At 48.5% G+C, this 14,474-nt stretch overlaps 1 protein-coding gene across 3 annotated transcripts in view; it reads right to left on the bottom strand.

Moving 5' to 3' along the window:
* LOC101674511 (myocardial zonula adherens protein) overlaps positions 1-14,474 on the bottom strand; it is a 90,499-nt gene that overhangs the window by 72,888 nt on the left and 3,137 nt on the right. For all 3 annotated transcript variants that reach the window (XR_006602785.1, XM_004777292.2, XM_004777295.3), the window contains exon 2: positions 6,342-6,428. Coding sequence is in view for 2 of the 3 variants with exons in the window: in XM_004777292.2 (XP_004777349.2) it covers positions 6,342-6,428 (87 nt within the window). In the remaining variant the exon portion in view is untranslated. The remainder of the gene's footprint in view (positions 1-6,341; positions 6,429-14,474) is intronic.

Raw genomic sequence — 14,474 nt, 5'->3', positions numbered from 1 at the left:
TTCTCCCTCTGCCTGCTGCCCCTCCGCCCCCCCCCCGCTTGTGTTCTGTGAAATAAACAAATCTTTAAAAAAAAAAAAAAAGACAATATCAATATCATCTGCCTCAAATTACTTTGTTGCTTTGCACAAGACTTCACCATCCCACAGACTCAGTCAGCAGAGCTCAAGTCCGTCTCACTAAAATTCAAGTATGCAGTGAGACCCTGATTTAGCTGATAAATCTGTAATAGCTGGTGTGAGTTCTCTTGCTGCTGTGTGTTGTGTGTGTCCAAGAATACACTACATACAGGTTTGCATAGGAATGGATACATACATTCATGAAATTCTTTGGAAGTGATGGGGGTTAATTTCACTATTATGTACACCAATTTGAATTTTAATGTTTAACAATTTTATAAACATTCTAGTCCATATTTATCAACTCCTCAGTATGAAATGTGTACCCACAAACTAAGAACATTTCCTCTCCCATATTTTTAACAAATTTTAATAAACAAAAGCCCACAGCTAAATTATTGGAGTTGTTACTATAATTTTAGATAACATTGTCTTTTTTTTTTTTTTAAGATTTTATTTATTTACTTGACAGGCAGAGATTACAAGTAGGCAGAGAGGCAGGCAGAGAGAGAGAGGAGGAAGCAGACTCCCTGCCGAGCAGAGAGCCTGATGCAGGGCTCAATCCTAGGACCCTGGGATCATGACCTGAGCCGAAGGCAGAGGCTTTAACCCACTGAGCCACCCAGGCGCCCTTTAGATAACATTCTCAAAGAAACTTGTTTTGGGCTGAACTGTGTCCTACAAAAAAAGAGATATGTTGGAGTCCTAACCTCTGTTACCTCCAAATTTGACCTTATTTGGAGAAAGGGCAAATTAGAATGAGGTCATTTGAGAGAGCCCTAATCCAGTATAATGGGTACTCTCATAAAAAGGAGAAAATTTAGATACACACACACATACTGGGAGAACATCATGCAAAGACTAGGGTGAGGCAGCCACACACCAAAGACTGCCAGAGCCACCAGCAGCTGGACGAAGCAAAGGGAGGATTCTTTGAGAGCTTTCAGAGAGAGCATGGCCTTGCTGACTGACACCCTGACCCCAGACTTCTAACCTCCAAAACTGCAAGCCAAGACATTTCTGTTGGTTAAGCCATGCAGTTCATGGTACTCTGCAATGGCAGCCCTGAGAAACTTAAAACAAACGTATAGATTTAAATATCTATATCTATATCTACATATATCTCAAAAGTCATTCTTGAAGCATCTGCTATGTGCAAGGCAGGGAGCTGGGCTCTGGGAGACAAAATAAAAAGACATCACCCATTGCAAATGGCTCTGAGGGAAATACCTACGAGGCACAAATGCAAGAAAACATACCTTCTCACTGGTCATTGGGCAATGGGCATGAGAGATGCCTCTGGAGGCTCACACAGAGAGCATAGGGTCGGAACATTTCCTAAATGCCATTACCTACATTCCATTCCAAACTGTCATGTAGCCTAAACCTTTGTGGGTATGCCTGTTCCCATAAAGGATCCAGATACATATTTTTAAATACCAAAATAATGGTAATGCACTGATGAGACACCTGTATTCTTAAAAATACCCCACGTAGAGGACATGGCAAACTGGCCTGGCCACCAGCAGGATGGTGAGGAAGGCAGAGCTGACAGGTAGGGTGAGCATCTCCCCAGAGAGGCTGGCTCCCAGCCAGGAAAGAAGGAGCTCTGGGAGGTACAGTCTGCAGAGCAAGGAAGCAAGGCCCAAGGACATGGGTGGAGGGATGCTCAGATTTACGGAGAAGGACATAAGGACATCAAACAAAGACGCCGTGGACACAGCCCAAGAGGAAGATGCCGGACAGGCAGTTTCCAGAAGGGGAGTAACTTCCAGAGGGCCTAAGGGAGAAGAGCAAAGAAGGGTCACTGTGCTTGGCATTCGAAAGGCTGAGACTGGTCCTGAGTCACTGCCTCTCTAAGCAGTATCACAGGCCACTCTGTTGGGTCTTTTCATACAGGAAGCTCCTTACTCTTCGCGGCATTACTATGCTTCCTTTAAAGAGAAGAAAATGGAGTAGCAGAGAAACTGTTTCAGAGCTCATCTGGGGCCGCAAAAGGCAGTCACGGGGCAGTGGGTACCTTCTAGAAGAGGACTAAAAGTAGCAGGCAGGAACAGGAAGCCTCCCCACACACCCCTGGAACTGGGACTCCAGAAAAAGACGTCTCTGAGGTGAGTGCCTCCAGGAGTCTCCAAACACTCTGTCATGAAGCCGGGCAAAATCCGCCAGGCGCTACAGCCCTCCGTGGTGAGGGCTTCCTCTGTAGCGATTTTGGCCCAATGGGCGGGGGCATGTGTGTGTGTGTGGCCAGCTGCCCCCATGGAATCCCAGGGGCTCGAAACACAGTAAACATCACCCACGACGGCGTCAGAGAATAAGGCCCCCTCCTGCCCTCCTTCAGCTGCAGCTAGAACAGGATCCCAGATAATGTCCTACAGGTTCTGCCTCATCAGATGCCAGTCAGGCCTTTCCCGTCTCCCCACTAGCCCTTCCGTGCCAACTTCGAACCCCAGCCTTTGCACGCCCCTGGCTCCTCCCAGAAACCCAAGTTGTCTCCACAGTGGGGGGCCTTCCGGAGTTCTTGGCGCCCTGCAGTTTTGTGGGCCACAACATCCCAGAGAGGGACAAGCATGGTGGAGGCCAATCCTATGTCACTTTCAGGGCCTCCTTGCCCGTGCCTGACCCTTGACCCCAGTGACTCAAACGCAAGAGGCTGGCTGGGACATGGTGGCAAAGTCACTCAGGACAGCCTCACAGCCACCACCAGTACCTTCTGGTGCAAACACCACCCAAGGACTTCAGTCCTGGGGAAACAGCCAGCCCCACCCTCATCCTCCACTCTACCCCGATTCTTTCACAGTGAGTCACCACAGAAGGGCGCGTGGCTGCACCCCAGGTCCACCCAGCAGGAGAAGAGGCCTCCTGGTGCAAGCTCTGCCCTGAAAGCTCCTGCCTGCTGCTCCTCTCAGCCCTTGAGGGGGAAACGTTATGGTGGGGGGATCAGGGGGAGAGGGGGCTCAGGCTTTTTTCTGGTTTACACAGGAAGGCTTGTGATAATATTCAGATTAAAAAAAAATAAAAGAGGGTCCTATCACTTGGAAAAGTTTGAAAAGCACGGTTTCAGACTAAATGGACAAATCAAAGTATAGGACTTGGCTACCAACACCTGCTTGGTGTGGAACACATGCCTGCTTCCCTTGGGAATACCAGGTTCGTCTCAGCGGCACCTCACAGCAGCAGAGACCATTCACAGACATCTGCCCAGGCACGCAGCCTGGGTCTGACTCCGACACACCAGACTCCCCACTTCCCCTGTCGGGCCTGTGGGGCTAGCCATTACGGCCTTGTCCTTCACCCTCTCCAGCCCGGGTCGCTTCCTCAACAAGTGCTCCTTCTCATTCCTCATGTGTTAAGCAGTCCATGAGGCCCTGCACACAGCTCAGGTCCAGCTCCTTAAAAGGGACAGAAAAGGTGTCAGAGAGGGCAGAAGGGACACCCCTCCCCACCCCTAGGGGCAGAGTACCCCCCTCCCCCATCTAGTCAACAACATGTGTCTGGAGGGGTGATTCTGGGGATGAGCTTTTACCCCCAAACTTTTTCTTCAGAGAATATCCAAAGCTGCACCCAGGCTGAGAAAATAGTTCAAAGTACCATTATCACAAGTAAGAAAAGTTAACAGTTATTCAATAATACCGAATACGTGGTTCAGATTCAAAACCGTGTAATTATCCCAATAGGACTTCACCTGATTTTTTTTTTTATCCCGAATCTAACCAAGGTTCACTCATTATATTTGACATTAACTCTCTTTAGTCTCCTTTTGGCCAGCTGTTTTTGCAGAATGTCCCACATGTGGGGTTTCTTTGTTTCCTTATTTTTCGATATAACTGAACAAGTCTGGCATGAATGTCTCATAGGGGATACTGTCTTCTCCTTGACTGCGTCACCACGGAAGCCCACTGATCAGGCTGCCTCCTTCCTGGGAAAGCTAGACGGGAGCTTTGGCTGAAATGCTGGCTACCAGACAGCACCATTCTGCCTACAGAGCCGGGAGGTAACCTATGAGGGAATATGCTGGGAGCATGTGAAAATACTGTCCCACAGCCACCCCCACCAGCTAGCCTTGGCATCCACTGGTGAACCGACCCCTGAGTTACTAAAGAGAGGTTCTCCAAATTTATCAGCCGAATTTCTAGAAAACAGCTTGTCCTTTTTAAATTCTGATGATTATTATATACTCATGAATCTTTTTTTTTAAATTATGCAAGGTGTCCAAACATAATCCTGTCATTACTTTTTGATATTCACGTTATTCCAATTTTGCCACTGCAGTGCGACCCCCTTCAAACTGGCTTCTGGGTCCCTTGCGATGAGCCCCGCCGTGTGAGTGTCCACCTTGTTCTCCAGCACGGGAGGTCACAGGCTCCCCCCGGACTCGCCTTGCTCCCACCTGGAGCCATTTTTTGGGACTCATTCTTTCTCTTTACGCAGATAAGCTATGTCACGTTCTCACAGCCTGGTTCTAGTCATAACCTCATTCTCCCTGCCTGCTTCCTCCTTCCCCTGTCACTCATCATTTGAATTAGTACAAAGAGCTCTGTCCGTAGTAGAAAATGGGAAGAAGAAGGGCATACGAGAAGGAGGAGAGACAAAGACCAACAGTAAATTTACGGATTTTATCAACCATGTACCACTCAAAGAGGAGCTTCCTTTTTTACAGGGGGCTGCACTCGTGGTCACCTCCATAGCAAGGCTTGTCACTGTCTCATGATTCTACTTATAAAACTTCTATGACCGCATATCATTTTATTGTTTTATGCTTACACAAAATATATATACAGGAAAAATGACCACCTACCCCCCAACGCACTTGTCCCCTTCACTTGCTTGGTCTCCAACAGCACTTATTACCCTCCAAATTCTATAAAATATGATGTTTTAGGGGCACTTAGGTGGTTCAGTCAGTTAAGCGTCTGCCTTCAGCTCTGGTCACGCTCCCACAGTCCTGGGATCGAGCCCTATATTGGGCTCCTTGCTTAGCGGGGAGCAAGAAGCTTTTCCCTCTGCCTCTGCCCTCCCTGCTTGTGCTTTCTCTCACTCTGTCAAATAAATAAAATCTTTTTTAAGAAATAAAGTAAAATATGATTATTTAATTCTCCTTCTCCCCCTGACTAAGAGGTAAGTTCCGTGAGTGACAGGCATTTCTTGCTCACTGCTCTGCTCACTACTGTACCTACAGTGTAGCAACCGCATACTCCGCTCACACACATAGAGTCTGGAATCCAGGAGGTGTCCCGTAACCATCTGCAAGTGAGAAAAATGGCCTGCCTGGAACAAGAGGCCTAGAGATGAGGGGCGCCTGGGTGGCTCAGTGGGTTAAAGCCTCTGCCTTCGGCTCAGGTCATGATCCCAGGGTCCTGGGATCAAGCCCCACATCGGGCTCTCTGCTCAGCAGGAGCCTGCTTCCCTTTCTCTCTCTCTGCCTGCCTCTCTGCCTACTTGTGATCTCTGTCAAATGAATAAATAAAATCTTTTTTAAAAAAGAGGCCTAGAGGCAAGCAGCACCTCCTACAAAGCCTTTGGGCCTCTGCTTCGGTGTCAGCCCTGGCAGTCAGCTGTTCCATTGCCTGTGTTCCCAGAGCTCTCCTTGCCTTCCAGATCCAAACACTTGAACTAGCACATCAACACTGTTCATTGGTCTGTCTCACCTGAAAAACTTCGAGCTCCTCTAAGACAAGGACAAGGTCAGACTTATCTTCACAGCCCAGTGCTTAGCACAGAAACCTCTGCTGACCTCCTCCGCCCTCTAGCCAAGTGCCCTTGCCCCGTGCCCAGGCTACCCGCCAGGCCCAGCCTCTCCCAGCGGCCTTCGCTGTGAGCTGGGCTTCCGCCTCCAGCTGCTGAGAAAGGCTCGGCCGCGGGCAGCTCACAAAGGGCCCTTTGACTCCATGGGACTGGGCTTTTTCTGGAGAAACCCCTTCCCTGCCATGGCACCCGTCACCGAGCCCAGCGTCCCGACAGCTTCGAGGCCTCCCAGAGCCAGCATTCACCAAGAAACAAGAGTAGGGGCAGGACGAGGCTGGCAGGGCCAGCCAGGCAGGGCGGTCTGACGTCTGGGAAGATGGAAGATGGGGTGGAAGGTCGAGAGGGCCTTTTCATCAGCAGCGTTGCTGACATTCAGACTCTGTGAATAGCCTGGATGGAGGGCGGGCGGGGGCCGGGGTTAAAATAAAAGGAGTGCCAAGGTGAGAACTTGTCAGAGCTTTGCCTCAGAGACGGCTTACTTGTTCTTTTCTTTCAGTCTTCTTTTGACCTGCCTCTGAGGCCGGACTCTCGGGGGGGACGGTCAGCCGCAGTCTGCAGACATTCGCCTAAGAGAGACGCAGAGGAGAAGCCAGTTATGAACCCGCCTTTGAGGAAGAAAGAGCTGAGTGACCTTGTGCTTCCCAGAGCCTGTTTCCCTTGCTGAGCAAGGAGGTGATGTCACCCACCCCGCAGGGGAACCTGAGGCGAAGGCCAGCCTTTGCCTGGCCCAGATGGGGCACAGCACCACCCTGATCCTCAAAACAAGGACATGACCAAGTAATTTCATTGCATTCAAACATTTTTTTTAATATTTTATTTATTTATTTGACAGGGGGAGACAGAGCGAGAGAGAGGACACAAGCAGGTGGAGTGGAGAGGGAGAAGCAGGCTTCCCCCTGAGCAGGGAGCCCCATGCAGGACTCGATCCCAGGACTTTGGGATCATGACCTGGGCTGAAGGCAGATGCCTAATGACTGAGCCATCGAGGATCCCCTCAAACATTTTTTTTTTTTTTTTTTTTGAAAGGCTCAGGTTCTATAACAACACGTACAGAATAGTCATAGCTCACATGCAAAGGTCAAAACACACACCGGGTGTCTGGGCTGTAAAGGTGCTTTCTCCGGGGCTCCTGTCAGATCTTTCTCCAACAGACATAAACATGCCTAAGCACAAAGTTTTTTTAAAAGTCCGTGTTCATAGCAGCATTAGGCACGACAGCCCAAAGGTGGAAACAACACCAACGTCCACCAGTGGCTGAACGGATAAATAAACCATGGTATCTACGTAGAACGGAATGTTATCTGGCCTTAAAAAGGAAGGAAATTCTCACACACTGTAACATGATGAACCTTAAGGACGTTATGGTTCATGAAAGAAGCCCAATCATACAAAGACCAATATCGTAGGACTCCACGTATCTGAGCTACCTCGAATAGTCAAATGCACGGGGACAGAGAACAGAATGGTAATTGCTACAGGCTGGGGACACAGAGGAATGGAGAGTTATTATTCTATGCATATGGAGTTTCAGTCTGAGAAGATACACATGTTCTGCAGGTGAATGGCGGCGATGTCTGCCCAACGAGACAGTACTTAATGCCACCTATGTCTACCTCACCCTAATGTCACAGCCCAGTCCTGCTCTCACTTCCCAGGGAGAAGGGATTGGGCCACTGGAAAAGCCCAGAGAGGGTCCCAGCAGCATGCAGAGTACCCAGCCCATAACCATGTGGGCCTGGCTCACGGGAGTGCTGCTTGTCCCTGCTATAGACCACATTGTGTCCTCCCATAATTCCTGTGTTGGAGCTTTACCTCCAGTAACTCAGAACGTGACCCTACTTGGAAACAGGCTCTTTATAGAGGTTATCCAGTTGAAATGAGGTCATCAGGGGTGGCCTAATTAAAAAAATGACTGATATCCTTATAAAAAGGGGAACCTGAAGAAAGACACACATGTAGGGAGACCACCACCATGTGAACACGCTAGAGAGAGAGGCCTGGAACGGCTCCCTCCCATACAGCCCTCAAAGGAGCCAACCCTGTCAACACCTTGATTTTCGACTTCCAGCTCCAAAACCATGGGATAATAGATGTCTGTTGTTTGAGCCCGGTGGTTGGCAGTACTTCTTACAGCAGCACTCGCAGATTAATATAGCCCTAACCGTGTTTGCAAGGTCTCGGGTCCACACGGGTCCAGAGGGTGGTCTCTGAGCAGAACTACCCTGGAGCCTAGACACCCAGAATGGGATAAGACTGTAAGGATCTTTGCTAGCCTAGAAAGGAACCCCCACATGCACCCATGTACCTGGCAGGTGGACGCTAAGACTAAGGATAGCATTTTCCATCTGCAGGTAAGAGCGCCCACGTGGGACATGTGTTAGCACTTCCATATACACTGTCACCTCCCTTCGAGACATCCCATTTTGCTCCCCGGTGTGGCCAACTTCCTGATGAGGAACTTGCATCTTCCCACTGAACTCCTATCTAAGGGACCCAGGGTTGCCCTCAGAGATGGCAACAGAATTCCCTTTCCTCTACACTGGCCTCCTTCCCTCTGAACGTCTTCTCCTCCGGACTTAAAAACCCCAGCTCCTTCAACTAAATGACTTGGTTTCATAATTATTCTCCATCCTCACCCTCCGCTGGGCAAGCTACATCCCCCAGAAGCCCCAGAGCATTCACTGCCCCTGATGTGGCCAACTTGGCACTGAACCCTTCGAAACTCACTGCTAGTCCTGCTGGCCAGGGACAAACCACCCATTCCAGCCAGGAGGCAGTTCTCTTCACGGACAGCCAAGAGCACAGACAGGGAATCAGATTTCCTCCGGGGGAGGCAAACCCCTGACCTGGACTGGTCGAAACGAGCTGGCATTTCCACAAACACCAAAGTGGGACTCACAGCAGGTAGGCAACCCAAGTCTGTGATAGCCAACAATCTTCTGTGATAGGCTGATCTAATCGGCAGCACCATCCTGCAGAGAAAAGGAAGTGCTCTCCTCCTCCACCCCACTCCAGACACACGCGTGTACACACATACACATGGGTAAATACACACACACGCTTGCACAAGTGCCCACACCTACAGATATCAATGCCTCCTGGCTGTGCTGACTATGGGCAAGGTTTTCAATCTCTTTGAATCTCAAGTGTAAATGCAGATAAAAGGAAAATTGCCACATAGGAAGCCTCTATAGGTATGAGATATTTGTATTATTACCGAGATGCAACCATCATCCTGTAAGTTCCAAAAAGAAATAGTCCCGCTCGGCTTTATGGTTCTGCTTTTCATGAAAGAACAATTTGGTCATGGATCTACTGTAAGTGATGCCTTTTTGGAGGGTGATTGGTCCCTAATGTAATTTTCAGAATAAAGACCAAAGAGGGCACAAAGCCCAGAAGGGACTCCACTGGTCCAATCACCCAAAAGTGTACTGAATCCCTCCCCTGTTTGAGACAGTTCTTGATCCGTCCACCCAGAACCCTGCTATACCTCAGCATACTTCCCGCAGCACTCAACACTGAGCCAAGTGTACCCTGGGGAATGACAAAACCCTACGAGAAATACAGAATGTATTTCCCTTAAGCCATCAGTTTTCCCTGGTGAGAGATAATGAACAAACCTAAAAGGAACCTGTAGAATCACACATTTGACTTCAAAACTATCTGGCAACAGTAGCGGGTTCTTGAAGTCACAGCCAGCCCCTGAGTCCAATGTTTACTCTTGTCCTTAGAGGTGCTGTAAGGTACGGGCTACACATGGGGCCAGCACTCTCTCATCAGTACTGACCCGCTGACGGACAGACTGCACAGACACAGTGGAAACCCAGCATGGAAGAAGATCAGACGCCTTCCTAAGATGGTCAAATGTGTTGTCATGTGGGGGGAAAAAAAAAAAAGGAAATTGCAGGGAAAAATGTGAATAATCATCTCATTTTTGTTTTTTAAATACACTCTGATAATTTGCATAGATTTATGGAAAAAAAATCTTGAAGGAAACACAACCAATGGATAGTGGTGATGGTTGTCCCTATAAAGTGGGATTCCCACATTGTGTCCAACTCTTCCAAGTCGCCACATAGGAAGCCTCTATTGGTATGAAATATTTGTATTATTACCTAGATGCAACCATCATCCTGTAAATTGTGGAATTTTGTGTAAATTTTTTAATTAAAAATAATAGCAGTGATAGCAATAATAAAGATTGAGAGACACTGTATCTAGAAAAAACAGAGACAGATCAAGCTTTCCTAGATCCACAGGAGTGCCTCATGAGCAGCAAAGAGAACCACCCAGAGGTCTAGAAAATATCCTGAATTCCTCAACAGAAGCACTAAGTAACCTTTGAAGGAACCCACTAAGTTGACCTGGTGTAGTTTACCTCCTTTATTCATTCATTCACTTTCAGGCAATCTCCCCGTGGGAAAATTTCCCCCTGAGTAAGATCAAGGCAGGGTAGCTTATCTCTCTTTTAGCATTTTATGATGCTGATTTTTATGGTTTCCTTAAACTCTGATACATGATCTCCAGAGCAGCCAAGGCTGGGCAGTACCTGAGAAGGGCAGGGTCCTTTATTCCCAGGACTCCCACAGTAGCTGGCTCAGCCCTATGTTATGAACAATGAGAAGAACTAAATCTTTCTTACCCTGAACACCACAGCTACTGGATTAGTTGTCCCTACAAGGAATGGTCTGTTGCAGTGAATCAAAAGCAGGAAGGTGGACTCAGTGTATTTCATCATTAGGTTATGGAACACCCACTCTTATAAAATACTATTAAGGGCAATGAGAGTACCAAGATGAAAAAGAAACAGCCATGTTCCCAAGAGCTCAGCATCCAAAAAAACACCCAAAAAAGGCACATAGGAACACTTAACACTACCAGTATAAGGTCCTGAAAGGCAGGGGAGCCTGGTGGTTAAGGTTGGTGGAATTGCACTTTCTTACAAAGGAGTAGGAATATAAAAGGAACAATGGTCTTAATCGGAGGTGGGAGTATATCAAAGGCTCCTGGAGATGACATTTGAGCTGGGTATAGAAAGACAGGAAAGACTCTGTTGTTCATTGAGATTTGGAGAATCCATCATCGCAAAAGCAAACAACTATGAGGCAAGGCATTTGCTCCAGGCCAAAGGCACAGATGTGAGAATGTTCTGAGAACATTAAGTGGGTCTACAACCTACACTAGAGTGGGGAAGGAAAACAGACAGGTAGGGGCCAAACTCTAACAAGCTACAAAGAAAGGCCTGATGGAGAAGCAAGGTCTCTAGTGGAAGACAATCAGGAGTCATCCACCTCTTTGCAGGAAGGGACTAACACTCAAATCTGAGTTAAGTGATTCAACAGCAGTTTCTGGGCACTTCCTATTACAGTCCATGCATTGCAACATGGACTGAAGGGGGGCTGGGAAATAGGGGAAGAGATCACGCAAGCTTTATGCTTTAATTGCTTTTGTCACCCTTTGGGCTTAGCATAGTATCAACACATAATAGGTATTCACTCAGTAAATTAAATACCAGTAGGAGTAAAACGCAGTAAGGCAAATATATCTGAAACTCCCCAGAGCGCCTTCTACCTTCTTCAAACCAACCCCCTTGGGAGGGACATCAAGGGAGTCACAGATACTATTCAAGCCTCCTCCACAAGAATCACACAACCAAGCCCTTGTCTGCAACTCAGGGCACCCGGGAGCTAGGCAGATCCTCTGGGGCCCTGTTTCTGCCCACCCCCACTGTGGAGGCAGAAGGCTGGTCTCCATTGACAGGAGAAACTGGGGAGCCACATACCATCATGCTCTTGGCTTCACCACATGGGCTCACCCAAGAGAAAAGTATCATCAAATAAAAAGGGGTGGAGAAGATGACCCAGAGAGGGGGCGGGGTGCTCATGAGTTGCCAGAGATGTATTTCCCTAAGGAAATTAGCCACATGCATTTCCATTTCTCTAAGGCCTGGTCCACTCGTTGACGGTGGCTTCCTGCCCAGTTCCACCTAACAACAGGAGGTGTGGTTCCTGTGTTGTGGCTCGGAACACAGGCACCACACTCTACTTGGCCCAATTATAAGGCCTCTGGACTATGTGGGTCAGACTGTGTGGAGCAAGGTACGCCTCTTGGAGTTGACCTCTTAGCTCCCCTGTGGTCCTGAACGTGCAGGCCTGGTCCACTCCATCAGAGTGGGGCGGATTTTTTCTGTAAAGGGCCAGATAGGAAATATTTAGGTTTTGCAGGCCACTGGAAAAGCTATTCTTATCTCAGAGGCATACAAAACAAGCCAAGAGGGCCAAATATGGCCCAGGCGGCACGAGCTGATCTGCAGACTTGGACTCTTTGTAGGTGGTATAAGGGGTTCTCAAGCCCCTCTTTCCTGTGTTGGGATGGACTCTGGACAAAAATTCATAAATATAAGGACAGTGATCTCTCCTGCCTATCCTCACCGGCTCACTTCTATACAGGCACACAATGTGCCCAGGAATGCCAACATGCAGAGAGAAAATGCAGGTCAGTGAATGCGCAGAAATACCAGTGTGACCTGGAGTGTTAGGAACCCCTCTCCCCACTCTGCACCCACCTCCACCTTGACCTTCCACAAAGGCAAGGTGACCTTCCAGAGCACCATCCCAGGAATGTCTGTATTTCCAAGAAAGCTCGAAGAAGACAGCTATGATTCAAGAAGTGGTTCCTATTCTTGGCTGCACATCAGAATCACCTGGGGAGCTTCCTGAAAAACCCGGGTATTACTCTCTACTTTCAGAGGTTCCTGTTTAAACTGTCTGGGGTGGGGCCTGGGCACAGATATTTTAAGCTTCTCAGTGATTCTATGTATAACCAGGGTTGAGAACCACTGACTTAACCAAAGGAATGAGACGTCAACTTGTGCAACAGGATGGGGCAACTATTTGGAGGCCTTCCCAGAACTGTCATACTCTTCAGCTGGACCAGCACTCCCAACTGTCTGTCACCTGCTTCCTGCCCAGGTGGGCCAGAGGTGACAGGCTGGCTTTATCCCAAGTTTCTCTTCCTTGTTTCTTGTTTGCTGATTCAGTGTGAGTTGTGGCCCCTGTAGGACCCCAGTGACCCCATTCTCTTTTTAAGCACCAATTACATCAGGCTTGGGGAGGCAGGGTCCCTAACCCCTCTCCTCAGTAGTTAATCACAGACAATGTAAACAATAACCGGGTGTACAGGCCTCCAGGGAAACACGGAAAAGGCGAATTCAGACAGGCTCCCTGGAGGAGGTGACCCCTCCTCAAAGAAGCATGAAAGAGGTGAGGAACAGCATGGAAAGCTTGGGGGATGGCAAGCAATGTGGATTATCTGGAAAATGTGTGGGAAGGGGACAAGGAAGGCAAAGGCCAGATCAGAAAGGCCTGGATGCTCGAGTATGGAATTTGGACTTGTTGCTGGTAGGACTAAGGAGGGCTCCTGAAGTGGGTTCATCAGCTGACTGGGAGTTGCATTTTAGAAAGGGCACTCTGGCCTTAAAGTACAAATAAGAGTCAGCAGTATGACTGAAATTTAGGAAATAATCACTCAGCGACAGCAAGACAGAGGGAAATAGCCCCGTGTCCCTCTTCTGCATGCTGGAGAACATCAGAACTGTTTCGGCTGGGGTAGCCGGCCACCGGAAGCTCGAAGACCAGGACACACGTAATGGCTTAAAGTATTTCAGATGGAAGCTTTTCAACATGGTCTCTGGTTCGTTAGTCCTGGATCCACAACTCCTCGAGCACAACTAGACCATTTTTGAGGTGGCTGACCTGAAAGGCTTTTCCAAGTGATCAGAAGCTCAGGCATTGGGGTTCTTGCTCAGGCATGGGTACACAGGGCAGGTGAACTGTGACACAGACCACGTATGCAGCCCTCTCACAGGACACTGAAGACAAGGAAGGGTCCAGAATCCCACTTCATACCCTCTGCAGAAGCACCATGGGTTCACCATCTTGAGGAAATCAAGTGTCCTAAGTGCCCCCAAGACTCAAGGTCTGTTCATCCTTCCTCTGACACAGCAAGTTGGGTGAACCAAAGCACAGAGGTTGGGAGATTTTTTCTGAACCTACAACTGTCACACTTAAACAAAAGAGGCTTTTTGGCTAAGTCCTAAGGATGCCCCAGTTCCAAAACTTTGCAACTTGGCCTGCTGAGGAGCCTGCCTATTTTCTGGGGGCAGTGGGCCCCCTGCCCACCCATTCCTGGTGGGTGCCGCCACTAGCTTCCTTCCACCGGACACTGAGGCCCCAGAGTCCAACGTCCCTTCCTCGGAGCCCACAGATACAGAGGTTATGCACACAGATGTTTCTGTGAAAAGGAAGTAAATACCTGTGTGACCCATTCACTGGCCAGCTGAAGAAAATTCTTTATTCTGAGCCAACCAGATAGAAATGTGTCCTAGAAGAGTGTGTGTTAGCTAAGGAGGGAGGACCAGCAGGCCAGCTGGGTTTGGACAGAGGACACCTTTGCCAAACAGAAAGATCAGCAAGACAGTCCTATCTTCTGGCCTTTTTTGGGTTTGCTTCTGTTTTGTTTTTCTTTTTATGAACCACTGAGGGATCACGACCCATCACACCAGCCAACAATCTCTCATTATCAAGACGGCGTGGTGCTGGAGGAAACCCTTG

The sequence above is a fragment of the Mustela putorius genome, unplaced genomic scaffold, assembly GCF_011764305.1.
Source record: "Mustela putorius furo isolate JIRA1106 unplaced genomic scaffold, ASM1176430v1.1 tig00003896_pilon_pilon_pilon, whole genome shotgun sequence".
In the NCBI taxonomy this organism is placed as follows: Eukaryota; Metazoa; Chordata; class Mammalia; order Carnivora; family Mustelidae; genus Mustela; species Mustela putorius.
Note: the sequence above shows the minus strand (reverse complement) of the source record. Positions and strands in the feature narration are given on the sequence as shown.